Raw genomic sequence first — 26402 nt, forward strand, 5'->3', positions numbered from 1 at the left:
ACACAAAATGACAATCTTGAATTTCAAATTAAAATTTACTACCTCCGTCCTCCAAATATTGTCTCACTTTGACCCGGCACGGGATTTAAGAAATGTAATGAAAAGTGAGTTAAAAAAGTTAGTGGATTGTGAGTCCTACTTTTATATATTAGTTTTATAATAAAATATGAGTAGGAATGAGTTAGTGGAATATAAGTTCCACCAAAAATGGTAAAAAGTTAAATGGGACAAACTTTGAGGGACGGACAAAAATGAAAAAATGAGACAAACTTTTAGAGACGGAGGAAGTACTGTATAGCTGAAGAGAAAAGAAAAGAGACGAGGGGTTGGTGGAGGAAGGAAAGGAATATATCATTATTGAGGTTAGGTAATACTATCAAGAAAGCCTTCTAAATGCATGTTAACACCTAATCAAAGAAAGTGGCTATCAAGCTTAATACAAATGCTTTTTTCTTACATCTCTCTCTCAAAATACTATTATGAGAATTTTCTATTTTTTAAAATTTATTTAGACTGAGACACTTTAATACGCCAGACAAAATAAACTTTATAGTAATAGATAATGTGAGACACATATTAATGTTAGCACTATGAAGACATGCCAATAAACATTATCACGGGCTAATTTCTTACGAGAAAAATTTCTTACAAGAAAATATAACAGAACAAAATATAAGAATAACTATGACCTCTAATCATAAGCAATAGTGGGAATTGATTAGGGTCCTAAAAAATTAATACATATTTTTTACCCCCAAAGGAAAATTACATTATTCTACAAACTAGGAAAATAAACTGAAATTTTAAAATGATAAACAAGGAATTTTCATCGATAAAGGTGACCCAAATATAGAGCTATACAAAATATAAAGAAACATATTTTCTCTCTCTTGGCGGTCAAAAAAAAGGATATCCAAAAAATGTAATAAAAATTTTATCATACAATGGTCAATGAAATAACTAAAATCCAAAAGAAGGGCCTAAACGGCTAACCATATATATACATAAATCACCAAAAAAACAAAAATAAAATTCTCACACACACACACATCATAATGTGAAATTGGAATTTCCACATCATAAAGAGCATGAAGTAGCACACTCTTTTGCCCGCTTAATTAACTACTTGATTAATGTACTCCAATGACTAAAATTAGTGGACCACTAAACCTAATTAACTTATATTAATGAGATATAAAAGATGATCAAGCAGGATCCCACTTTGTCTGACAATATTTCAATCTCAGCCGTTGAAGAAGGGCCATGAATTTCTTTGTGGGCACCTCTTGAAATTAATTACAATATACGTGGCCAAATTGCAATTTCACTTGCTATGGCGACAATTCATCACCCTCCAAATATGTATAGGAGCTTATGATTGTGACATAAATGTAGCAAACCATGTGTGCAAATCCTATTTTAAATTGGGATTTTATGTGAATAAGTAAATAGAAATATATTTGCAACAACATGGAAAATGCAACATTTTTTTTCCTTGCGGTAATCATAATTAACTAATCATTAAAGTCAGCATACTGTACATAATGTATTCAACTGTTTCTTCCATGACTTGTACAACCTATGAATGTGACATTAGCAGCATATTCTCAACTTTGATCCCATCAATGCTTTCATTTTCCATAAATCAACATCATACTTCTACAAGCAATGCATTGCAATTGGAAGAATCTGGTTTAAACTGGGGAAGGTGACAGAAAATATTGCGGTTGCGATCTATGTAGAAGTATGCCGCAGAAGGGACAGTATGGTGTCGAAGTATGCTTGTGAGTAGGAGACTCTATGAAAGACTTGAAATCGGAACGATACGTGGGCATGGCAAACAAAATGGTGGGCGCCATCTTTGAAGCCCGTCTGTGGCAACACATACAATACCAGGAGGGCTTAGTTGGTAGAACCTGGAGAGTAACTGCACACCTTTGAAGCTTGTGCGTTCGATTAACCCCATTTTGTCTATTGATCCGGAGCAAGTTGCGTACTCAGTTGATTCGAATGGCACAATGCCTGTGCAGAAGTGGCAGCGCTCATGCACTTCATGTTCTGAGGTTTCCTCTAGTTTCCCAATGAGAAATGAAATAGATGTGATATCCTATGTAAAAGAAGGCGTAATTAACAAACCGATGAACACTAGAAAAACAACATATTGCGAATGCTTAGCCTTATTCAAACAGCATACGTTGAATAATATAATTTTGTGATAAACAACATCCAACGAAAATAATGGGGAGTGGAGATGCAGCAAACATTAAGAATTAAACAGTCGAACTAGTAGAGATGGTATACCTCTTCTTAACCTCTCTAATTTCTGCTGCAAGGAATATGTATTCGTCTTTCACATTTTGCAAAAGCCACTGCTTCATCTGTGGCAATCCATCACCTCCAACTCCGGAAAATTCTTCTGATGAAATACTAATGCTGACAAGCCTCAACAAGAGTTCTTTTTCACAGCTAAGTAGAAAGTCCATCCACAGATTTATTTCTTCTTCTTGTCACAACTCGAGCCTTCTAATACATGTTCTTTTCCGCTCACGTTCTCTGTCATGAATTCTTTAAGCACCACTTCCCTGCTGATTATGTTTATGCGGTGCAACTGACGGGATGAGTGCATGGTCCGAAGCTTAGGCGCTTCAGACAATAATTTATGAGATATTTCACACTTGGATCCTAAGCAAGATGCCAGCCATTTCAGCAGGATATGCTCTACATACTTGGGTGCAGACTGCTTGAAGGCTCGGAGAGCTGCCACGATATCAAAAATGTTCAGAAGCCTGTTGGGGTTCTCATACTTGTTAAGACGCCCGAGTATATTCATTTCCCACCAAGTCAGTTCTTTTCTCCGGGAATCCAGGAAATGTTTCCTTTGCTATCTCTGAAAATGTAATAACAAAAGGGTCCAATTGTTGGCCTCCAACCCAAAGGAACTCAACTGCAGATTTATGAGATCTGAAACATTTATGACAATATTTCTACATTAATTAATGGTATGAAAGAGGATGCGCTGCTTTCTCACACTTCAAAAATATTTCTAATATCATTTTATTGGTTTCTCTAAGGGTGAGTTAATGACTACTATGTGCAGACTAAACTCCTAGGCAGTTAGTTTTGACATTTTTGCAGAATACCAAAGATATTTACCACAGTGGATATGGAAATTATATTGACAAATGCAAATATTAGGTGAATATACCACCATGTATCTCTTGGCGCATAAATATGCCCAAGTGTAGGTATATATTAACAACAGGCTACAAAAAAAGAAGTCTAAAAACTCACCTTCCTTCATACATCGGATCTAGTAGATCACTGTCATATCTGCGAACCTGCAACGAGAGGGCATACACTTTTCAACCATCCATTCTGCCTAAGGCTGTTGTATAGGAAAACATGATGCCTGTATTTTATCTATCTCATTAGCATATTACTATTTATAAGCATTACTTTCATTCCCAAAACTGCTCTTTACATTCACTGCCTTAATTGTAAATGTTGGCTTTTCATGATACTTCTGGCTATAATAAATAAGGAGAGGACAAAAATATCATACCACAACAACTGCCAAATTTCCAGGAGATACCGATAGACCAAAGCAAGAGTCTAATGCATGAGCGAACTGTATTTTTTGTTTAGTATTAGTTCACAAACAAAGACAATCTCTTCAAACCAGGAAAGGTGATCTCATACCTCTGTGGAGCTCTTCAAACCAGGACTGCTTCGGGAAAGTGGCACTTCAGACAGAGAATCTCCAACGAAAGTCCAGCTCTTCAAGGAGTTATTCTAGAATTAATGAAAATTTATGTAAAACAGTTAAGTTAGTTGCCTAGAGAATCACTCTCTTTTTTGTTAACTTTTAAGACTTTTAGCATCATAAGACAAGCAGCAATGACAATTATCAGAAAGATTTGGTAAGCAACCAATAGCCAATGGTAATAAAACATGATGTACTATGACATAAGTCGCATAATTTTCAAGCGTGGAATGTTTTATCGGACCATCACCTGACATAAGTGACATAATACATTTACTATCGAATATTGTACCTGACTACAACTGTACAAACAACGTCCATCAAACGCCCAAGCTAAACCAGAAACCTGATGTTTATTTCAAAAAAAAATTTACTCATAAATATTCAAGTGGCCAAAAAACAGTAGTGGAAACTTACCGTGCTGTCATGTGTATTATAACAGCCAATATTGTCAAATTTGCCAGTAGATGTGTCAAGGGTACACAATTCAAAGGATCCGGAACTTTTGCCAATAGCCAAGAACTATTTCGTTGGTGATCGAGCGGGCACAGTAAGTGAAAGTACAGATATCACAGAAGAATCAACAGTCGCAACCTAATTTGATGAAATTGCTAATTTTAAGATAAGACCAAAATGAATCACGTATAAAACCAAGACACTGAGATGCAATTCTGACCACCCTCAACAATGATAATGAATCATTGATAACTTCAGACGCCTTGAGTAATTTTTCACCATTTACGAGCCAGATCTTCACACTATAGCATAAAATAGGGAAAAATAATCATGTCAGTAATTACTCATGTGCATTGTTAATAACCTTAATATGGTAGTTACTCACGTGGTGATTATTTAAGAGCAATCAAAATTCTACTAATTTTAGAGGTTAGCCGGAAGGTAATATAAAATTACGCACCTACCATCAGAACTCCCAGTAACCAATGCAAACTGGGTGTTTGAATCATTAGACCCATATCTAACCCAACTAATTGTTGTAATCCAGCTATCATGTGTCTTCTCAAGGCCAACAAGTCGAACCTCACTCGCGTGCCCAGCATTATCAGTAGAATAGCACTCAGGTGCACGAACTCTCCACAATGAAATTTTACTGCACTTTCCACCAACAACAAGAATTGAGCAGCAATTAGAAGAGTTAGAAGGAAAAGCCACATCGTTTCCAGATGTCTCCAGAATTGGAGACCAAGCAATAATAAGTGACATTAGCATTTCATTGCGAGAAGCATATTGCTGTGCAGATATTAATGGAAGACAGTCTTCTGTCACTTCCTCCAGAGGGTCCCCTTCATAGAAAGAGGAGGAAACAATTTGCCAATTGTTCTTCTCACCCAAATTTTCATGGTCTTCTGATACTACCTGATAAACGATATCAAGAGAAACATTAGTGTTTAATGAACTTTAAGAGTAATGGATAAAGAGATATTGAGAATGCCCAATTAGAAATTAATCCAGCAGCACAAAATCACTGGTTCAATGTGGATAATGATTACTGGATATCTGTCTATAGGGAATTAGAAAGTCGATGAAGAGGGCACATTACATTAGCTGTTTTTTGTATTCTACGGTTGACACACTTTGCAGTATCTTGTCTTGGTATAACCTGTACAAGAAAAGGCAAAAATAATTACAAATGAGTGAGGGTGAATGCATAGTATGCCATGAATAATGAATGATCTGTAGCATATGCCACATATGAAACCAATAGCAACGACTCACGTCAGAACCTTCCAAGGGTACAATTTGACACTCCCCAAAATTGGTGCTCTTGTAGTAATTATATAACACTTCAGATACATTCACAACCTTCAGAGACCAAAACAGGAGAAAACTAAAATCAGTCAACATTATATAGAATCTAATCTTAGTTTCATTGCATGAGCTTCAGAAAATAAGATTATAGAGTTAAGGATCCCTCAAATCATGCTGATTAAGAGATTGTAAATTGAAGCTTCACTATATACATACTTCTATCCACTTCGGAGAACAATGTGGACAGCGGTAAAGCTTCACATGCCCGCTGGTGGTGCAAAGAGCAAGCAAACAACTGCCTCATTTATTTGGGGATAGGGAGAGGGTGATTAGCTCTATGGATGCAGTTATGATGTTACAAGCACAAAATTACTCAAAGCTGAAAAAGTTCATATTAGTACCCAGCATCTTTGGCGAGACCTGCAGGAGACCAAGAAATCAACCGAACACAAGGACGAGTTTCCCTTGATAAATGATATGGAAGCAAGCACTCATTTAGCAAATCCGCACCTATGTTCAAATCAACAAAAAAGGCTGAGACAACTAGAAACACAATAAATCCTACATCTATCAATATGATTAGGCTAAGCTTAATTACAAAGCATACCTCCGCCATCAACATCAATCTTCCCAGTGGGAAAGCGCTTGCTAGATGGAACGGTAATCACACCTCGAACTTTAGGAGTATGAAGATTCTAAACAAAAAAACAATGCAATTGCTCAACTATTAACCAACCAACTGAACTATGCAACAGCAAATTCAAACAGCAGCACATAAGTTGGAAAGTACACAACTTTACCAGAACTATAACAGCTGCGTCACACGCGACCGCCACCAAATTCTATTCCGACCAAACGACGGCCTTGGGGTAAACAGTCCGCAATGCGACGACGGCGGATTGGAAGCAGGACATAGCACATCAGAAAATTGAATAACCGTTCTTCTTTTTCGGTTAAACTGAACAATCGATTCGCTGCTCGCAATAAATATGTAAGCTTCACAATGGCGGCAAAAAAAAGAATAAGAAAAGAACTGATTTTGACTTTCTCTCTTTGCTATGGTGCCGAGCCGAGTCGATTTCTGCTACTGCGAGTAGTCTGCAGCAACCTACAACATAATTAACTTTAATTTACAATAAATTAAATTAAATAAATACTAATATTGATTAATTGAATAAAAGGAAACTTTAAACCTTGAATCAGTAAGGAAATAATGAGATGCGGTTGAAGATATTGATGCTTAAAAGTAGGGCACATAGCAACAATATCCATAAATAAACTGTTCAATTTCTACTCCTAATTCTAACCTAATTGCCAAATCATAATCAAACGCGAAAAAAATTTCCATCGCCAACACCTGATTTTTACTCTATAAATATTGCTATCGACAGAATTTTGGGAGAAGCTGCAATTGACAGAATTTTGGGAGAAGCTGCAATTGACAGAATTTCGACATAACTTCATTGACAGAAATTTGAGAACGATAAAGCCATGGAAGTATCACCGAAAAAAAGCTCATTTTCAACAGGTAATCCGGAGCCGTGGATGTGGTTTTGCAGTCTAGCGGATGCAGTGGTGATTAAGCAGCTCCCCACTTATTTTGGCAATTTCAATTCTCGGCCGTCTTTTTCACTCCGGCGCCGATGAAGCCGGAGCCATGGATGTGGTTTTGCAGTCCTGCGGATGCAATTCTGACGAAGCAGCTCCGCCGTTACTTCAGTTCTCCGCTATCGTCGTCTGCTTCTACTGCCCAAAACGATGGGAAATCACTTCATTGACGTACTGAGTGTTCTTCAATTTTGTTTTATTTCTTCTGATACAATACAGTATAGATGCTGAGTTTTGTTGCTGAGTTTCCATTGAAATTGTATTTTTGCTTCATTCTTGATTACATTAATTACTATCATTAACATTATAATTATTGTAAAATGGTAACAATAACCACACTTAATTTATGTGTCATTAAAATTCTGAATGAAACAGATTTCGAAATCAAAATTAAACTAGTATGCAAAATTGGGGAGGACAATAGAGGTGAGATTCAATATTTTTAGTTTTAAATTTTGATGCAAATTCTTAATTACTACTCATATCTGGTACAATCAATATATGGTTGATTAAATAGTTCATTGTCTTTTAAATCACAAAAATAATCACTTTTAGATTTATTTCATTCATTTTAAATTTTGAATAACAAATCACAAAATTTCAAAATTTCTGCCAATTTGCATGTAAAGTTTATAATTTTCACCAATTGCTTATATTGCATATTGACTTAAAAAATTCGTTCATAAATAATAAAATTTATTCTGATTCTATAGTCTGACATAATGATATATTCTTCAATTTCTTTTAATTTGATTTGATTGTTAACGATGACTCTAACTACTCACATGTAATTTTATTGCAAAAAAAAAATTTTAACTTCCTAATTTAAATACTTTCATTGTAAATAAATTTATTCTAATTTATATAATTCCATTGTAAATAAATTTATAAATTTTTTATTATAATTTATTGATTAATTTTACGACATAGAAATATATTTGAACCAAATTTTATGATTTTTCTAACAGTTTACACAATACTCCTTATACTAATAAAGTATATAAACAAAATCAATTTTCTTCAGCTGTGCCGCCGCCGTCTTCAAGTCAACATCTCCACAAGGCCTGATTCCTGCGCAGAAATACTGAATAAGTGAATGTAAAGCAGATTTCGCACGTGCCATCCACAGCCTGTTGCAACAACCTGGTAATCCTTTACTCTAATTACACTTTGCCTTTTTTACTTTTCCAAATTTTTCAATGCTAACTGCGGAAACATTATAACGTAGTTATTCCCCTTCTTTTTATAGTTTTTTGAAATTTTGTTATCATAAGGGGACGATATCATTTGTTTTTTCACTGCGAAATTCAATTGATTCGGTAGAGTTTATTTCATTCTTTTTAGGATTGAAGATCTTGCTTGTACAATATTTGTTTTGCAGACAGGAAAAAGGTGTGACTATGAAGGGGAAAGGACCGAATAGGGAATCTTCATCCTCTAAATTGGATTTCCAGGAACCCAGAATGGACATCAAGTCCATCCTCAAAGATATTGAATTTTTGGGTAAGATTAAGTCTCTTTACATTTACTACTACTTACAACCCATTTTATTAGATCTTTGCTATTAACCATTAAGCATGCAAACTTCTTGGAGCTGTTGTTATAGGAAAAAAATCTTTGACAATGTGATTCATATCTATTGTTGTATGGAAGCATCTGATGGTTCTGTATACAAGTGTCACAACCGCATTTTCTAAGGATAGAAAACAAGGTTGATCGCGACTAGGGGAGGATTAAAGAAGCGGGGAAGAAAGGGGAAAACACAAATCGACCATAGCTCGAAACAAATGGGAATAGCTCGAAAATAAAATCAGAGTTTTGAACAAAATAGACTTGAGTCTTTTAAGATGCACAACGGAAGCAAATGAACGCGGTTCCATGTATGAAGACATGAACCTCCGAGAGTCAAAATCTGACTGAATTAAATGTCTTGTCTCAATAGCACTTCCTCCACCACTTCGCTGCTCAACTTGCACATTTAGAAATATATACAGGGCTGAGTACAAAAAGTACAATAACCACACTTAATTTATGTCTGATTAAAATTCTGAATGAAACAGATTTCGAAATCAAAATTAAACTAGTATGCAAAATTGAGGAGGACAATAGAGATGAGATTCAATCTTTTTAGTTTTAAATTTTGATGCAAATTCTTAATTACTACTCATATCTCTCTACTGTAAAACACCCCAACATGGTACAATCATTATATGGTTGATTAAATAGTTCATTGTCTTTTAAATCACAAAAATAATCACTTTTAGATTTATTTCATTCATTTTAAATTTTGAATAAGAAATCATAAAATTTCAAAATTTCTGCCAATTTGCATGTAAAATTTATAATTTTCACCAATTGCTTATATTGCATATTGACTTAAAAAATTCATTCATAAATAATAAAATTTATTCTGATTTTATAGTCTGACTTATTGATATATTCTTCAATTTCTTTTAATTTGATTTGATTGTTAATGATGACTCTAACTACTCACATGTAATTCTATTGCAAAAAAAAAAAAATTAAACTTCCTAATTTAAATAGTTTCATTGTAAATAAATCTATTCTAATTTATATAATTCCATTGTAAATAAATTTATAAATTTTTTATTATAATTTATGGATTAATTTTACGACATAGAAAAATACTTGAACCAAATTTTATGATTTTTCTAACAGTTTACACAATACTCCTTATACTAATAAAAGTATTTAAACAAAATCAATTTTCTTCTGCTGTGCCGCCGCCGTCTTCAAGTCATCATCTCCACAAGCCCTAATTCCTGCGCAGAAATACTGAATAAGTGAATGTAAAGCAGAGTCCATCCACAGCTTGTTGCAATAACCTGGTAATCCTTTACTCTAATTACACTTTGCCTTTTTTACTTTTCCAAATTTTCCAATGCTAGCTGCGGAAACATTATAACCTAGTTATTCCCCTTCTTTTTATAGTTTTTTGAAATTTTGTTATCATAAGAGGACGATATCGTTTGTTTCTTCACTATGAAATTCAATTGATTTGGTAGAGTTTATTTCATCCTCTAAATTGGATTCCCAGGAACCCAGAATGGACATCAAGTCCATCCTCAAAGATATTGAATTTTTGGGTAAGATTAAGTCTCTTTACATTTACTACTACTTTACAATCCATTTTATTAGATCTTTGCTATTAACCATTAAGCATGCAAATTTCTTGGAGCTGTTGTTATAGGAAAAAAAACATTGACAATGTGATTCATATCTATTGTTGTATGGAAGCATCTGATGGTTCTGTATACAAGAGAGCTTTTGATATTACCTTTGGATATTTGACTTATTGTTTGCTGGAATATCTTTCTAGTGATGAAATACATCAATTCTTTAAAATTTTCTCTGAACAATGAAGGCAAATGAATTCAATATCTTTTTAAATGAATCCGTTCATAGGACTAGTTGTATTCATTAGAAATTGCTCCATGACGGTTCAAGGGTTTGTTGTTGAATGTGTTGAATAATGCAAAATAAGGTTTGGAGAACATTACTATCATAATAGGTTTAGATTTTAGTTGAAGTTCACTAAAATGTAATATTTTCTTGATATTTTGCACCCTTGACTGGAATTACTCCTCCCTCTTACTGTGAACTCATTCCTTTGTGTGTATACTTGTATTGGATAGGCAAATGAATCCGATTATCATTTTGAATGAATCCGTTCACCCGACTAGTTGTATTCATCAGAAATTGCCCCATGAGGGTTCTAGAGTTTGTTGTTGGTTGTGTACAATCATAGTAGTAATTCATAAAAATGAGAGGTGGAGAGGGAAACTAGCTTTAGTAGTTTTTTTTCTTGTTCTAATTTGGACTTAGTTTACAACTCCTTGAATAAATTTATGATGCATAAACCGGATAGGACGGAGGGACCCTACCTACCTAATGACTTTATATTTGCTTTATATTTGTATGGAATTATAATTTTTGTTTTAGACTTTGGTAAATGAATAAAGATATGTAGTCATAGTATGACTAGCAATAAATAATATTTTAATAAAATTGAGGTTTTATTCAATATTTAAATAGGTTTGCGTTGTTATGTCATTCTATTTGTTCTAGAGAGGGGATGATTTAACTAATAATAAAGGGAGAACAATAATTATAAGAGCATTATCAAATGAATCATATATTTTATATGTATTGAAATTTTAAAACCACGGTGATGGATAGTGTAACACCCGAAAAAATAAAGGAGAAAAAAAAATCAAATTAATCCTCTTAATTCTAATCTAATAATATCTATCACTGTTCAATATCAAATCTACGGTAGTTATCTCAAATTTCTTCAACCACCAAATCCATCAATATCTATCAGTTTTGCCTATAATATATAATTCTCCTAATTCTATCACCATACGGTTTCTCCCTATCTCCACCCACCTGAAAAATCTACAACAACCAAATCCAATCTTTATAGATATACATACCTTGATATTATATATATATATATATATATATATATATATATATATATATAGTTGTGATCATATGATAACCCCTAAATATCGTAATAACCCTATAACCAAATCTGAACCACACATATTTTCTAATCTTGTGGTTGAGATTCAAACTTAGATTTACTTCATTAAAAAAGGCGCGGGGGTTTCCTGTTCGGTTTCTTTCGTTCTAATCTGAATTTCGCTCCATTCGTTCTCTCTTTCTCAGTTCGATTCTTTCCTGTTCTCCGCGATTTGGTTTCATATTTCCATAATCTCCAGATTTCCATAATCTCCAGATTTCCTTCCGATTATTTCCATAGACTCCAAATTTCCTTCCGATTATTTTCACAGGGACTCCAGATTTCCTTCCGATTTGGTTCATTATTCCATAATCTCCAGATTTTCATTGATTATCTGTTCAATAGCTGTCAGAATTTGCTTCGATGGAGAACGTAGCAAATAACGAAGGTAACAATCATTATCTATTATTTAGCTTATTGATTGTGTTCATATTTTAATTTATTGATAGTTTTGCAGGATAGAATGATACTTTCAGCAGATAGAATGATAGGTATTTTTGGTGTAAAAATGACAATTTTGTTTAATAAAATGATACTTTTACATGATAAAATGATAATTTATGTGGATAAAATGACAGTAACCTTATAAAAATGATAGTTTTTCCGGATAGAATGATACTCTGAGTTGATAAAATGATACTTTTGGCTTATAAATGTTAGGTTTACTGCATAAAAAGATAGTTTTGCCGGATATAATGATACTTTCAGCAGATAGAATGATAGGTATTTTTGGTGTATAAAATGACATTTTTGTTTAATAAAATGATACTTTTACCTGATAAAATGATAATCTAAGCGGATAAAATGACAGTACCTTAAAAAATGATACTCTGAGTTGATAAAATGATACGTTTACTGCTTTGTAGGTTTGTATATTATGTATTGTGCCGATTATGTGTTAAGATGATACTTTTGGCTTATAAATTTAGGTTGCAGCATAAAATGATAGTTTTGCCGGATACAATGACATTCTGAGTTTATAAAATGATACTTTTTCTGATGATAGTTTTTCCTGAAAAAATGATACTCAGAGTTGATAAAAATGATACTTTTACTGATTTGTAGGTTTGTACATTCTTGTTTGTGATGATGCTTTGTAGCCAATGATTGGTATGAAATTCAATACATTAGTAGAAGCATCTGGTTTCTATGAACACTATGCCCGTTCAGTTGGTTTGGCATTCGTAAACTGGGCAACAAATCAGTTCATGGTATTATTAAGTGGCAGTTTTTGGCTTGCAGCAAACAAGGCTCTAGAGGTTTTATACCTTGTCATGAATCAAACAACTGAAGTGTCTGTTAAGAAGCGTAGGTGTCGGTAGTTTAGTTTAGGTGTGAATGTCTTGCTAAGCTCAACTTGAGATATTTTTCAGATGGTATTAGCAGCGGTTATGAGGTTTATCAGTTTGTTGAGTATCATAATCACTTAATGGTTGCGGATGAGCATAGGCATTTTATGAAGGCCAATCGCAGTCTAGATCCTATCCATCGAAGTTTTATGGAGGATTGTGGCAGGTGTAATATGGTCCCACTCAACATTCAAACTTTTGAAGGAAATAATGGGGGACCTGAAAATGTTGGATGTGATATTATTGATATTAGAAATGGTTATCGTGATATTATGTCCAATATTGATGGTTCAGATGCTCAAATGATTTTTGATTATATGAGTTCTCAAAAGGAATTATCTGATGCCTTCTATTATGAATTGAGATAGGATCTCATGGAAAGTTAACTAAACTCTTCTGGGCTGATGCTATTTCAAGACGAAATTATCATATGTTTGGAGATGTAATTTCATTTGATTCAACATACAACACTAACAGGTATATTACTTTTGTTGCTAAAAGACATAAAATGATACTTTTTGCTGATACAATGATACTTTTTGCTGATGCAATTATATTTCAGTGGATACAATGATACTTTTTGCTGATAAAATGATAGTTATAGCTGATAAACTGATACTTTTCTGTATGCATGAAAATATAACTCATTTTATGTATGTTTTGAAGGTATTGCATGATTTTTGCTCCATTCACTGGAAAAAGATAACCATTCCAGAGCAGTTTACATTTGGAGCTGGATTGTTATCAAGTAAGGTAGAGACTCATATTCTGGTTGTTTGGCTGTTTTGTTCGATGTATGGGGGTTGCACCCAAAATGATTATCACTGATCAAGATTGGGGGATGAAACTTGCTGTTCAACAAGTACTTTTACAAACAAGGCACCGATGGTGCATGTGGCATATTATGGTTAAGGTGTCAGATAAGGAGCCCAATCCTTGCTTGGTAGTGAAGATTTTGAAAAAGAGTTATATGCATGTGTTGGTTTGATTTGTAGAGCCTGATGAGTTTGATATAATATGGAATGATATTATGGAACGGTATGGATTAGAAGACGTCCACTGGTTGGATCGATGTTTGAAGATAGAGAATTCTGGGTTCCTGCTTATTTTCAAGATTTTCCCATGGGGTCACTTCTTAGGACAACATCGATGTCTGAATCAGAGAATAGATTTTTTATTACTACACAAAGCCTCGTGCAAATCTTGTACATTCATGAATTTCTTTAACTGTGCTGTGGGAGATCAAAGGAATGCCAAATCACGATTGAACTACTTGGATTACTCAACTATTCCTGATTTGTCAAACCCAATTGGCCTATTGAGAAGCATGCATCTACAATCTACACTGATTCTATTTTCAAGCATGTACAACAGGAATAAGTATGGTATGTGAGATTGTTTCTATAACTGTAGAGGATAACATCAAGATGCATAAGGTCAAGGACCAATATAATAGAACATGGGATGTGTAAGTATAATTGTAAGCAAGGAACACATTCCACTGTAGCTGTAAGAAGTTTTCCAGAATTGGTTGTTATGTAGTTATATATTTTGTTTGTTGAAGAATAAGTCTGCTAATCTCATTCCTGAGAAAATTTTGGTCGAAGGTGGTGGAAGAGATCTGGACTAAAGGCAGCCCATGGTCTACCATTTGAGGAGCAACTACCATTTGAACGTGAGCTCTAATTTAAAACCTTATTTGTAAAAACTCTATTTTTCAGTCATTGAAATGATAGTATTTACTGTAATAATGTTATCTTTTACCTTGAAGATTTGGATGAAAAGCAGGAAGTTAAGAAACAGTTGTTCTCCAACTTTCATCGATTAGTCCAAAAGTCTGAGGAAGTATGGATCATATGTCTTTGTTATGTGCTGGTCTTGATGATTTGGAAGAGCATATATTTGGAAATTGTTCAACACCTTCAGTCATTGAAAAGAAAAGATGGTTGAGAATTTTTAAGGAATGGCAGTACCTGATGTAATTGATGTACATGCTCCAGATGTTGTTCGTACCAAAGGATCGGCTAGTGACAGGGTATCAAAGAGGGAGAGTGCAATAAAGAAAGCAAATAAGCCAAAACGACGGTGTGGTAAATGTCATGAGATGGGTCATCATGATTCAAGAAATTGTGGTAGAGTCAATGAGAAGACAGATTGAAACCATTTGATATAAAATGATACTTTCAGCCGATAAAATGATAATTTCAGCCGATAAATGATGATAGATATTTTTGGTGTATAAATGATAGGTTTACTGTATAAAATGATAGTTTTACCGATAGAATGATACTCTGAGTTGATAAAATGATAAATGTTACTCGCAGCAGATAAAATGATATTTCTAACCTATAAAATGACAAAATGATACTTGCAACCAATAAAATGATATTTCTGACTGATAGAATGATACTTTGAGTTGATAAAATGATACTTTTGTTTATAAAATGATACATTCGTCATAAATGACACTTTAACCTGATAAAATGATAATCTAAGCGGATAAAATGACAGCAACCTTATAAAATGATATATAAGCTGAAGAAATGGCATTAAGCTGATAAAATGACATAAAAATGATAAAATGATAGTTTTGCCGGATAGAATGATACTTTAAGTTGATAAAATGATACTTTTGGCTTATAGATGTTAGGTTCACAGCTAGAAATGATAGTTTTACTGATATGTAGTTATGTACATTCCTGTTTGTAATGATGCTTTGAAGCCAATGATTGGTAGTTAAGATGATACTTTTGGCTTATAAATGTTAGGTTTACTGTATAAAATGATAGTTTTCCCGGATAGAATGATACTCTGAGTTTATAAAATGATATATGTTACTCGCAGTAGATAAAATCATATTTCTAACCTATAAAATGACAAAATGATACTTGCAGCCGATAAAATGATATTTCTGATTGATAGAATGATACTTTGAGTTGATAAAATGATACTTTTATTTACAAATGTTAGATTTATTGCATAAAATGATAGTTTTGACTGATAGAATGATACTCTGAGTTTATAAATTTAACTTTTACTGATATGTAGGTATTTACATTCTTGGTAGTTAAGAAGATACTTTTGGCAGGCAAAACTATACAATCTAAAAAAAATTGTTTGATTTGCATCAACTTCTCTCGATTAATATTGATAGATGATGTTCCGTTTGATGTATTGAATAAAAGTATTGAATTTAATGAATATTGTTCGATTTGCTAAGGATGTCTCGGCATATAATTTGGAGACAATTTTACACAAGATGTCTATGATTATAAGTTTTTTGGCCTTCACAAAATTAGTTTTGCATAATCTTGGGACAAGTTGTCTTAAACATTGTAGTAGCATTTTATATTTAAGATTTGAAGATCTGTGTAGTGAGACCAATATTCATGGGTTTGTCAGAGAAATTAATTTAGCTTCTAGTTCTCTTGTTTTCTTTGGAGGCGCCAATTTAAAAATGAAATGACAATTTTGCCCTAAATAACCGAAATATGATAGTTTTATTTGATAAAATGTTAGCTTTGTTAGATTAAAACTCAAACCCTTCGAATCGCATCCAAACCCTACGAATCGCATTCAAACCCTTGCTTCTTCTTCAGTTTTGAAGGAAAAACCATTCAACTTCTGGAATATGACAACGGAAAACACTCAAGCATCATCGAAGAAAGGTTGGATGAAGTTTTTTACTTATTTCACTTTTGTTTTTGCTATATTGATTTTTTTTTCTCATATCCATGAAGGTGCTGCAGCCGAAATAAGTTCTAAGATGCGTGAGGATAGACCGCAACAAATTGTTGCACCTACAGCTGAAATAAGGACAAAAAATCAACAAGATGTCCTTCGAACAACAACTTCTGAGGAAATAAGGTCCAAAAACAACCATGATATGCAACAAAAACAGAAACCAGAGAGTGAGTTATTTAATTATTTAGTATCTTAGTGAATAATTTTGAGCTATATTAAGTGTGTATTCATGAATTTGACCACTTTTTTTTATGTCTTCCAGCCTCAAAGCGTGGGAGGTCACAAACCAACGATGATGAAGAAGAAATGCTTGCCAGAAAGAAACAGGATAAAGAATGAGTGTTAAAGATATTAGTTGTAAAGTTCCTTCGTCTGATGAAATTAAAAGTTCAATTAGGGAGGCTGCAGATGCTCTTAGTAAAATGATGAGGTATATAAAGGATGCTCCAGCAAATACCAATGACACCAATTGCTTCAAAGTTGCAGCTATAATGCACTAAAGATGGTTGGTGTGGAGGTTGATCAAGGGGACCAAGCTATGTCTAAGCCAATTGAAACATGACACAAGCTATGGAAGAGGATCAAGAAGATGATCCAGAATGGATTCAGCTTATGGAAAAAATGATGGAAGCCCATGATGAAAACGCAAATTAGTGAATGAAGGCACATCAATTTTGCCTGATATTAACTTGGAAAGAAACCAGTAAGTTGAAGATTTGGGAAACAATTTATTTACTTTTTTAAGTTTTTATTCTTATTTTATATCACATTTTCATTCACCATTTGCATGAGACAAATGATTTAATCTTCAAAACCGAATAGTAGTTTTACTCCAGACATGGTAAGTTGTTAAGCAATGAATATCTACTCATCCTTACCAAACTTTAAACAAACATGAAAGTGAACTATATGTTCTTATAAGTGAAAGTTTCATATCATTCTTAAGCCCTGACAGGCAAATGCCTAGTATTGAACAAAAAATGGAGAGGGTGGTCCAGGCCAAAAATATTTTCAAAAGGGTACGTCCACAAGTAAAGTCGGAACGAGAGATTCAAGCTAAGGGAACTAAACATTCAAGGTGAGCTTTCTTATACTAAAAATACAAATCATATTTTATGAGAACGCGAACACATGTTCGTGATTTTTTTAAAGATGTTGTCTTGCCAAAACTTTTTTGTATGGTGCCTATCTGTTTGGCTAAGTCCAAGTGAATTATGAATGACGATATAACTCGAATTCGGGTCCCAGTGTGGGTGGTGTCCCCGCTCGGACTAGTGTACACAAGCTACTCTGACCATGAACGGCAGAGCAGGTGACCGTGGAAGGTGGCCACCTTCCCGGCACATGGAAACCCCTGACATGATGGGCAGAGAAGGTGACCGTGCGAGAACACCATCTCGACGGCATAATGTGATCAGATATGGCTAAGTACCGGAAAAAGGGGTTGTAAACCCAATGTGAATATTTTAGTAAGCTCGGGTCTTTTCAATAAACCCCCGAGTGTTACTGTGATGATGGCTTGACAATATTTTCAAATGTATATGTGTAATTTTCGGTGTTCACTGAGTACTTTTGTACTCAGCCCTGCATATATTTCTAAATGTGCAGGTTGAGCAGCGAAGTGGTGGAGGAAGTGCTGTTGAGACAAGACATTTAATTCAGTCAGATTTTGACTCTCGGAGGTTCATGTCTTCATACATGGAACCGCGTTCATTTGGTTCCGTTGTGCATCTAAAAGACTCAAGTCTATTTTGTGCAAAACTCTGATATTTTGAAATTTCTTTACAAACAATTACTCGAGTTTTCATGATCGAGTATCTTTTCTTCTATGTATCAGCACTTGATTAGTCATGTATCACAACCAATGCTTGATTTTATTTTCCCCTTATTTCTTTCCCCGCTTCTTAACCCTCCCCTAGTAGCGATCAACCGTGTTTTCTATCCTTAGAAAATGAGGTCGTGACAGAGTGGTATCAGAGCATTCTTCCTCGCTCTGAACCGGGAGTCTTCTTTGAAAATCTTTGTTTTTTGCCTTGTTCCACTAGACTGTCTAATCGATGAAAATGCTCTTAGCACTCCCTCCCATCGCGCTCAATGAGGAAAAAGGTAACTTTTTTTTTTCAAAGAAAGTCAAGATATTTAAAAAGTTTGAAATGGACAAATAGCTCATGCAGTTAGTTATTTGAGTGAAAAGATTAAAATACTGAGTTAAAGAAAGAGTTGATGTTTCTTGATTTGGTAGCGTGCTTAAAAAAGAGTTAGTATGTCTTTTCTTGGCTAAAGACTGTGAATGCATGAATAAAATAAGTAACTTCCTAAATGGAAAAAGGTACTGAAATATGAAAGTATAAAGTATACAAGTCTGGTACCATTGGTGAAATGACATCTCTTTTTGAGTTAGTCATCGAATCATGTTGCTAGTATGGGGAAATCGAAATTTCCCAGAACTTAGAATACTTAGTTATGCGTTCCTTCTAGAACACAATATGAAACTCGAACTTAGAAGAACAGTATGAACATTTCTCGCTTTCCCGAGCGACGAAAAGAAAAGGGCGCGATAAGAAAGAAACTTCGATAAAAGCAATCTAACATAGAAAAAACGATGTTTCTGGAAAGTTGATAGAAGTTGGATGCCATTTTCTACGTCCCAATGACATGAATAATCTGGGTTAGCCATTGTCTTTCTTGACAATCCAATCACTCCAAAGGGTCGTACCTTCGATCCAACTAAGTGATATATACATATTTAGCAAGAGAATTGACTGCAACATAGACAAAGAATCCAGTCTTGCAAATAATAAGTAAGCAGAAACGACGTGTTACGAGGATGAGCGTTATGACGAATAGAGAGTACCAAAGAGTCGTAATCCCCACATATGGTCATCTGACGTGATCGTAAAGTGAAAGTAGCTTGTGACCAAAGTTTCCCCTAACTCATTTACCATCCTCTATAAAGAATTAAATAAGGGAGTATCACCATTGTAGTTAACCAAGAAGATTCATCAGCAACGCTTACTTGGATTCCCATGAATTCCATTTTTTCTCGCACCCCTCTTGATCAAAATACCTTTTGTTGAATTAAGAACTTAAATGACTCCTTTTGCAAGGTAATGTGTCATTACTTTCCCTCTTCTATGTCAAGGTTGTGAATCACTTTCAGTTTTGAGCTTGCTCCCTCATGTTTTCTGATAACCTCCGGTGACTACAATCCTTCTTTACTCATTCTTTATAAAAGCAATACTTTGACTCTCTGAATTCTTGCCAGCAAACTCTTATACTCGGAGCTGCTTTATTTATAGCCTTCAGAATGAACATGTTTACAATTGTCTTTTCAATGATATATTCCTCAAAGATCATTAGTGGACCTTTTTGTTTTCAAAAGTGCATCTTGACAAGCTTTTTATTTTATATGAGTAGTTCCCTCTTATTAATTCCACGACAATTATTCCATCATGCTTTGAGTTCTTCAGCAACTCCAAGTCTAAAGTAATTTGATCTACCCCCGAACTAGTTTGCTCTGGTTGTCTTCTCTACAAGTTAATTTCCGTGATTTGGCTATAAACCTTGTGAATTCATTAACGTGATATAGTATCACGATGTTGCTGACCCAAAAGGGTAGTTCCTTGTTATTCTTCTTTCTCAAATCCACTTGAGACCAATCATTTTCAGTCTTAATTTTGGAGCAGCCATCTGGTGAGACCTTAAACCTCTAAATTTGACCCTTTGTGTTTTCAGACATACTTATTGATAAGCTTTTTGTTTTACATGAGTACTCTCATCTTCTAAATTCAAATATGACTATTGTCTCTTAATTTGAGCTTTTCTGCAGCTCCATATTTAAAGCTGACATATTGCTTCTCCCTTGGCTAGTTTCCTCTTGTTGCCCTCTTTATTAGTTAGTTTCCCTGAACTGCTTATAAACTCTAAAAATTTCGTTGATATGATCTTCTATCACAGTGTTGTCGAGCAAATTGCAATTGTTTGTTTTTCCTATTCTTTTCAAATCCATTTATAACCAATCATCTCAGGTCTTCCTGTTATCATATGGGGGATACTTGAAACTTTTCTACTTCACTGTTCATTTTGATTATATTATTGGCAACCTATTATTGACATCTACATTCTATTCATCATACCCTCACTCTTGCAATTTATTCCATCTGGCAAGCTCTTCCCACAATAAAATTTCCAAGGTCTATGGGTATAGCTCAAGCCCTTTGAAGTTGTATCTTTTTTTTTTGGAAGTGAGCATAATGAGCCCAATTGAGCCTAGTCTTTGCACTTCATGAAAACCTTTGTTGCAAGCTACTGGTAAGAGTTGTGGTAAACCAAACACTCACGTAATTGAAATAATTATAATTATTTTGTTTTCATGGCTACCTTGGAGCCTACACAAAGCAAGAACAATTCGAATATTTCTCTTGGAATCCCAAATTCAGTTCCTATCAAAGTTAAAACTGTTAGACCACATCTAAATTTCCTCGCGTGAGACCCTCAAGGAAGCGAAAGACCGGCAAAAAATAAAAATAAAAATCCTACACCGATGAGCGTCGAACGGAATTGAAATTTAACATCGGGGAGAAGGTCTTCTTGAAAGTATCACCTTCCAAAGGAATAACCAGATTTGGACTTAAGGGAAAGCTGAAACCATAATTCATTGGACCCTATGAAATTCTAGAGGAAGTGGGCCCAGTAGCATATCGCTAGGCATTACCACCCAACTTGGGAACGCACACAACATATTCCACGTCTCCCAACTTCGAAGGGTACCGTATTCGACCCAAAACATGTGATTTGCCACGAAGAAATCGATCTAAAGCCTGACCTGAGTTACCAAGGAAAAGCCGGTAGCAAATAGAATACTAGATCGAAAGGTGCAGCAGCTTAGAATAAGTCGATTACTACCGTGAAGGTTTTGTTGAAAAACCACGGACAAGAAGAAGCAACATGGGAGCTAGAAGAGACAATTGAAGAGAAAATATCCCAAGCTTTTTGTCTAAATACATCCTAAATTTCAGGACGAAATTTCTTTTAAGAGGGTAGAATGTAACGACCCGCTAAGCCGAATTATATAATCAATATTTATAGCTCGATTATCTAAATAAGTAACTTTTGTGCGATTAAATCTGAGCCATGATAGCTTGTCGTCGTTGTTTGTTTTGACGATGGCAAGTAAAATATGAACACGTTAAATATATCTACACCTATATGAAAATACTAAATTTAAATAAATAAATAAATAAATAAGATCCCAAATCAAAATTTTGATGTCCGTTACATCCAACAAAAGTCCAACAAATTTAATCTATACATCCTCTGCGTTCTAGTAAAAATCGGGAAACTTCAATGCGGACAACCACAAACTTGAAACGATCATACCTACACCAAATTAAATGAACAAGTGAATAAATACTTAAATAGTTCCTTTAATAAATAAATAAAATAAAATAAAAGCAAGAAAAAGAAAAGAGAGGGGGGGAGAATCATTTTTTAACCCAACATTCAATGATGCATTTAATTAGATTAGGCAATCTTATCCCCTCTCTCTGACAAAAGAGATTGAGACCGGAATCTGGCAGGCAACGTGCCACAACAAACTTCCTACCCACGCCACTTTTCACCGCCATCTTTTATACATATAGACAATCGTTTTCTTCACCCCCACATCACAATCACACCATCTATTCCTCTCTGCACCACACCAACAAATCGAAAGGGGAGAACAAGAATCAGAGACGGGGGAGTCTTGCAGATGATTATAGGATCATACTCCACAATCCAACAACACTTTATTCTCATATCAATAAGGTAAACCCCAACCTCCCTTTTCTTTCATAGTCATATATATACAAGCATACGTATATTTTTTTTTTGGAAATAGAATATGCTACCACAAGTTTAACAACATAATTTATTTTCACCATTTAATCTTCCATATAGCAAGGCATATACTACTCATAATTCACCAAATTCAGTAAATAGAAATAAAATAGAATCCCAATGCCTTAATAACTAGAAAGAAGGAAAAAAAACTTATCTCTATGAATTTGCCGGATTCCGGCAGCGAGCTCGGCGCCCGGAGACGACGAGGGCAGCCCCACGCCCCTATGACTTTCAATGAATTCGAAATCTTGACAAATCTACAAAGTTAAAACACAAAACTTATAAGATATTTGACTCCTAGGAAAATAAAGAAAGCAAAACTCACGTTACCTGTCGGAAAGCTACGCACGGCAGGGGAAGGGTCTCAGATGTGGCGTCGGCGGCTGGGGGGAGGCGGACCCGCGACGACGGCGGATCCGCAGCGGCGGCGGCGTGAGCATAGCCGAGGGAGAGAAGAGAAAGGAGAAGGGACAGACGGAGGTGGTGGTGGCATGATGGCGGCACCGGAGGCAGAGGCGGCGCCGGTGGGATGGCTGGTCGACGAAAATTCTGATCTGGGAGAGATTTTTCCCTATTTGTGCAATTTGGGGAAGAATATGAATAGTAATTTAGTGGGAGAGAGTAGATGATACGTGTGGTGGAATGGGGAGTATATGGACTAATTTAGTTTTTGAAATGGGCTGGTCTCTTTCTCTAATTAGATGTTGGGCCTTTGGTTTTAAAAGAATTGGGCCTCATTAAATTAAAGTGGATGATTTGTTTAGTTGGACTCCATTTATTTTATTTTGGGCTTTAAACTTTTAATTAGAGATATAAAGTGGGGAAATAATTAAGCTTTGGGGCTTCTAATTAAGTTTTGGGTCGATAATTAATTGTGATGAATTATTTAAATAATCACGTAATATTTCAAAGGATGAATAATTTTATTCTAAGTCCGAAATAAATATATTTTCGAGGGGAAATGGTTTGCGATAATTTAATTGTGCACTTTTATAATTTTTGGGATTTTAATTCGATATCGTGGAGGGAAATACGAGGAGCCAATGGAGTAATTATGGGCGTAAGCGACCGACCGGAGTCTCAAGCGACGCTTTGGGCGGCCGCCGAATAATAAAAAATATGTGAAAATCGAGAAACGAGATAAAAGACTTTAATGAGGGTGCATGCATTCTAATTTAAGTAGTTTTGTCCTTGAGTCTAATTAGTGTTTTATTATATTGTGATATTTTCAAAAGGGTACGTCCACAAGTAAAGTCGGAACGACAGATTCAAGCTAAGGGAACTAAACATTCAAGGTGAGCTTTCTTATACTAAAAATACAAATCATATTTTATGAGAACACGAACACATGTTCGTGATTTTTTTTAAAGATGTTGTCTTGCCATAAATTTTTTTGTATGATGCCTATCTGTTTGTCTAAGGCCAAGTGAATTATGAATGACGATATAAGTCGAATTCGGGTCCCAGTGTGGGTGGTGTCCCCGCTCGGACTAGTGCACACAAGCTACCTCTGACCATGAACGGCAGAGCAGGTGACCGTGGAAGGTGGCCACCTTCCCGGCACATGGAAACCCCTGACATGATGGGCAGAGAAGGTGACCGTGCGAGAACACCATCTCGACGGCACAATGTGATCAGATATGGCTAAGTACCGGAAAAAGGGGTTGCAACCCAATGTGAATATTTTAGTAAGCTCGGGTCTTTTCAATAACACCCCTGAGTGTTACTATGATGATGGCTTGACAATATTTTCAAATGTATATGTGTAATTTTCGGCAATGTGTTCACTGAGTACTTTTGTACTCAGCCCTGCATATATTTCTAAATGTGCAGGTTGAGCAGCGAAGTGGTGGAGGAAGTGCTATTGAGACAAGACATTTAATTCAGTCAGATTTTGACTCTCGGAGGTTCATGTCTTCATACATGAAACCGCGTTCATTTGTTTCCGTTGTGCATCTTAAAAGACTCAAGTCTATTTTGTGCAAAACTCTGATATTTTGAAATTTCTTTACAAACAATTACTCGAGTTTTCATGATCGAGTATCTTTTCTTCTATGTATCAGCACTTGATTAGTCATGTATAGCAACCAAAGCTTGATTTTATTTTCCCCTTATTTCTTTCCCCGCTTCTTTAACCCTCCCCTAGTCGCGATCAACCGTGTTTTCTATCCTTAGAAAATGCGGTCGTGACAAGTACCACGTCGGATACAACAACCTAGGAGCAGCTGGTTGCGCAACAATGATGAGAGCCCACTCGATGGATCATTCAGTAAATCAGGTACTAATGCAACTTCTCATAAAACAACAACTCACAATATGAATAATATGATTACGTGTGAGAACATTCCTCTGTCTAACTTCAAACAACCAAGGACATCTGTTTCACTAACCCTGAAGTTTCGACTGAGATCGATTCGACAACCGTCACTAGCGAGTTAATTACTCGTTCAACAATTACATTGGCGGGCGCCTTTGTGCCACCCGACCAGTCATCATGATAATACTAAGTTGGAACTGTCGGGGTCTCGGCAACCCCCGGGCAGTTCAAGCGTTCGACGATCTCCTACGCCAGTACAAGTCGGGTGTGGTTTTTCTTATTGAAACTTTAGTTGATAGTAAGAAAATTGAAGAGCTACGGAAGAAGGTGCGTTTTGATAAAGGGTATGAGGTCAGCCAAACGGGTAGAAGTGGAGGTCTTGCGGTTTTGAGCTGATTCTCAAGCAAGGTAGTTGTAACTACAACATCTCATAACTATGTGAATGTAAAAATTTGTATGGATGGTGGTTTTGAGTGGTTAATGATATGTTTTTATGGCTTCCTAGAAAGATTTCGTAGACATGCTCTTGGGAATTATTGAAGTCTCTCGACCCTGGTCATGATGTACCTTGGCTAGTAATTGGTGATTTTAATGATCTTGCTTGTAGTTCAGAGAAAATCGGTGGTAATGATCACCCTACCTACTTACTAAATGGATTTTGTTCTGCACTCCAGCACTGTGATTTACATGAAATAGAATGGCTTGGGTACACTTATACATGGAGATGAGTAGATGATCACCTAATTAGGTTCGTGAGAAATTTGAAAATACAATCATCAAAACAGGGGTTTATTCAGTTTCTGATCATTCACCTATTATACTATCCACTGATACTACTGCAGTACAATGGCATGTGAGGCATTTTCATTTTAAGAATAGTTGGTTGAATAAATCAGGCAAATCACGGACTTACTCACAAAATTCAGCATATGGGTAATACCTTACAGAAGTTGGGACGCAACCTGAACAAGGAACTCAACATCAAGAAGAAACATTTAAAGATCGGACTCAAAGTTTGTCGAAACAATAACACAGATGAACACACTAACTTATGAGGTGAGTTGAATACAATCCTTGACATGGAAAGAATTTAGTGGAAACAAAGAGCTAAAGAATTTTGGCTTCAAGAAGGAGATGCGAATACGAAATATTTTCACCTTGCAACAAATAATCGCAAGCGACGAAACACTATTACAGAGTTGCAAAATGACTCAGGTGTGACAATTCGCAGCAAAGATGGTATCCACTCTATTATTAATAATTATTTTCAACAATTATATACTAATAATTATTTTCAGCAATTATATACTGCTGAAGTTACATATTTTGAGCCTGTAACGCCTTTAGTTAATACAAGAGTTTCTTCAAATGATAGTGCTGAATTAATTGCCCCGTTTACATATGAGGAATTTCGAAGAGCTG

General features: G+C 35.1%; 1 protein-coding gene and 2 long non-coding RNA genes across 3 annotated transcripts; 1 reads left to right on the forward strand and 2 right to left on the reverse strand.

The window, feature by feature from the left end:
* Positions 1–1471: 1471 nt before the first annotated feature.
* On the reverse strand, positions 1472–2845 carry LOC121781954. The gene is made up of 2 exons (XR_006046216.1): positions 2302–2845; positions 1472–2107 (listed from the first exon to the last, which is right to left on the reverse strand). It is a non-coding gene; the product is annotated as an uncharacterized LOC121781954 (long non-coding RNA).
* A 4-nt stretch (positions 2846–2849) lies between these two features.
* On the reverse strand, positions 2850–19817 carry LOC121781508. The gene is made up of 13 exons (XM_042179241.1): positions 19797–19817; positions 6138–6225; positions 5932–6040; positions 5747–5825; positions 5498–5584; positions 5322–5381; positions 4680–5137; positions 4181–4521; positions 4056–4109; positions 3700–3792; positions 3563–3628; positions 3292–3338; positions 2850–2961 (listed from the first exon to the last, which is right to left on the reverse strand). The coding sequence occupies exons 1-8, from the start codon at positions 19815–19817 to the stop codon at positions 4344–4346; spliced, it is 1080 nt and encodes a 359-aa protein (XP_042035175.1). The 3' UTR covers positions 2850–2961; positions 3292–3338; positions 3563–3628; positions 3700–3792; positions 4056–4109; positions 4181–4343.
* A 2679-nt stretch (positions 19818–22496) lies between these two features.
* Positions 22497–24553, forward strand: LOC121781964. Its single transcript, XR_006046226.1, has 3 exons — positions 22497–22588; positions 23899–23958; positions 24497–24553. It is a non-coding gene; the product is annotated as an uncharacterized LOC121781964 (long non-coding RNA).
* Positions 24554–26402: the final 1849 nt, after the last annotated feature.

This window comes from Salvia splendens, chromosome 20 (genome assembly GCF_004379255.2).
Source record: "Salvia splendens isolate huo1 chromosome 20, SspV2, whole genome shotgun sequence".
In the NCBI taxonomy this organism is placed as follows: domain Eukaryota; kingdom Viridiplantae; phylum Streptophyta; class Magnoliopsida; order Lamiales; family Lamiaceae; genus Salvia; species Salvia splendens.

Coding starts and splice junctions, on each gene's coding strand:
- LOC121781508 (XM_042179241.1), bottom strand. CDS start 19,817: ATGGAATTCATGGGAATCCAA. Junction 5,585..5,746: donor GTTCTCCGAAGTGGATAGAA/GTATGTATATAG, acceptor TGGTCTCTGAAG/GTTGTGAATGTATCTGAAGT. Junction 5,382..5,497: donor TACCCTTGGAAGGTTCTGAC/GTGAGTCGTTGC, acceptor TTTCTTGTACAG/GTTATACCAAGACAAGATAC.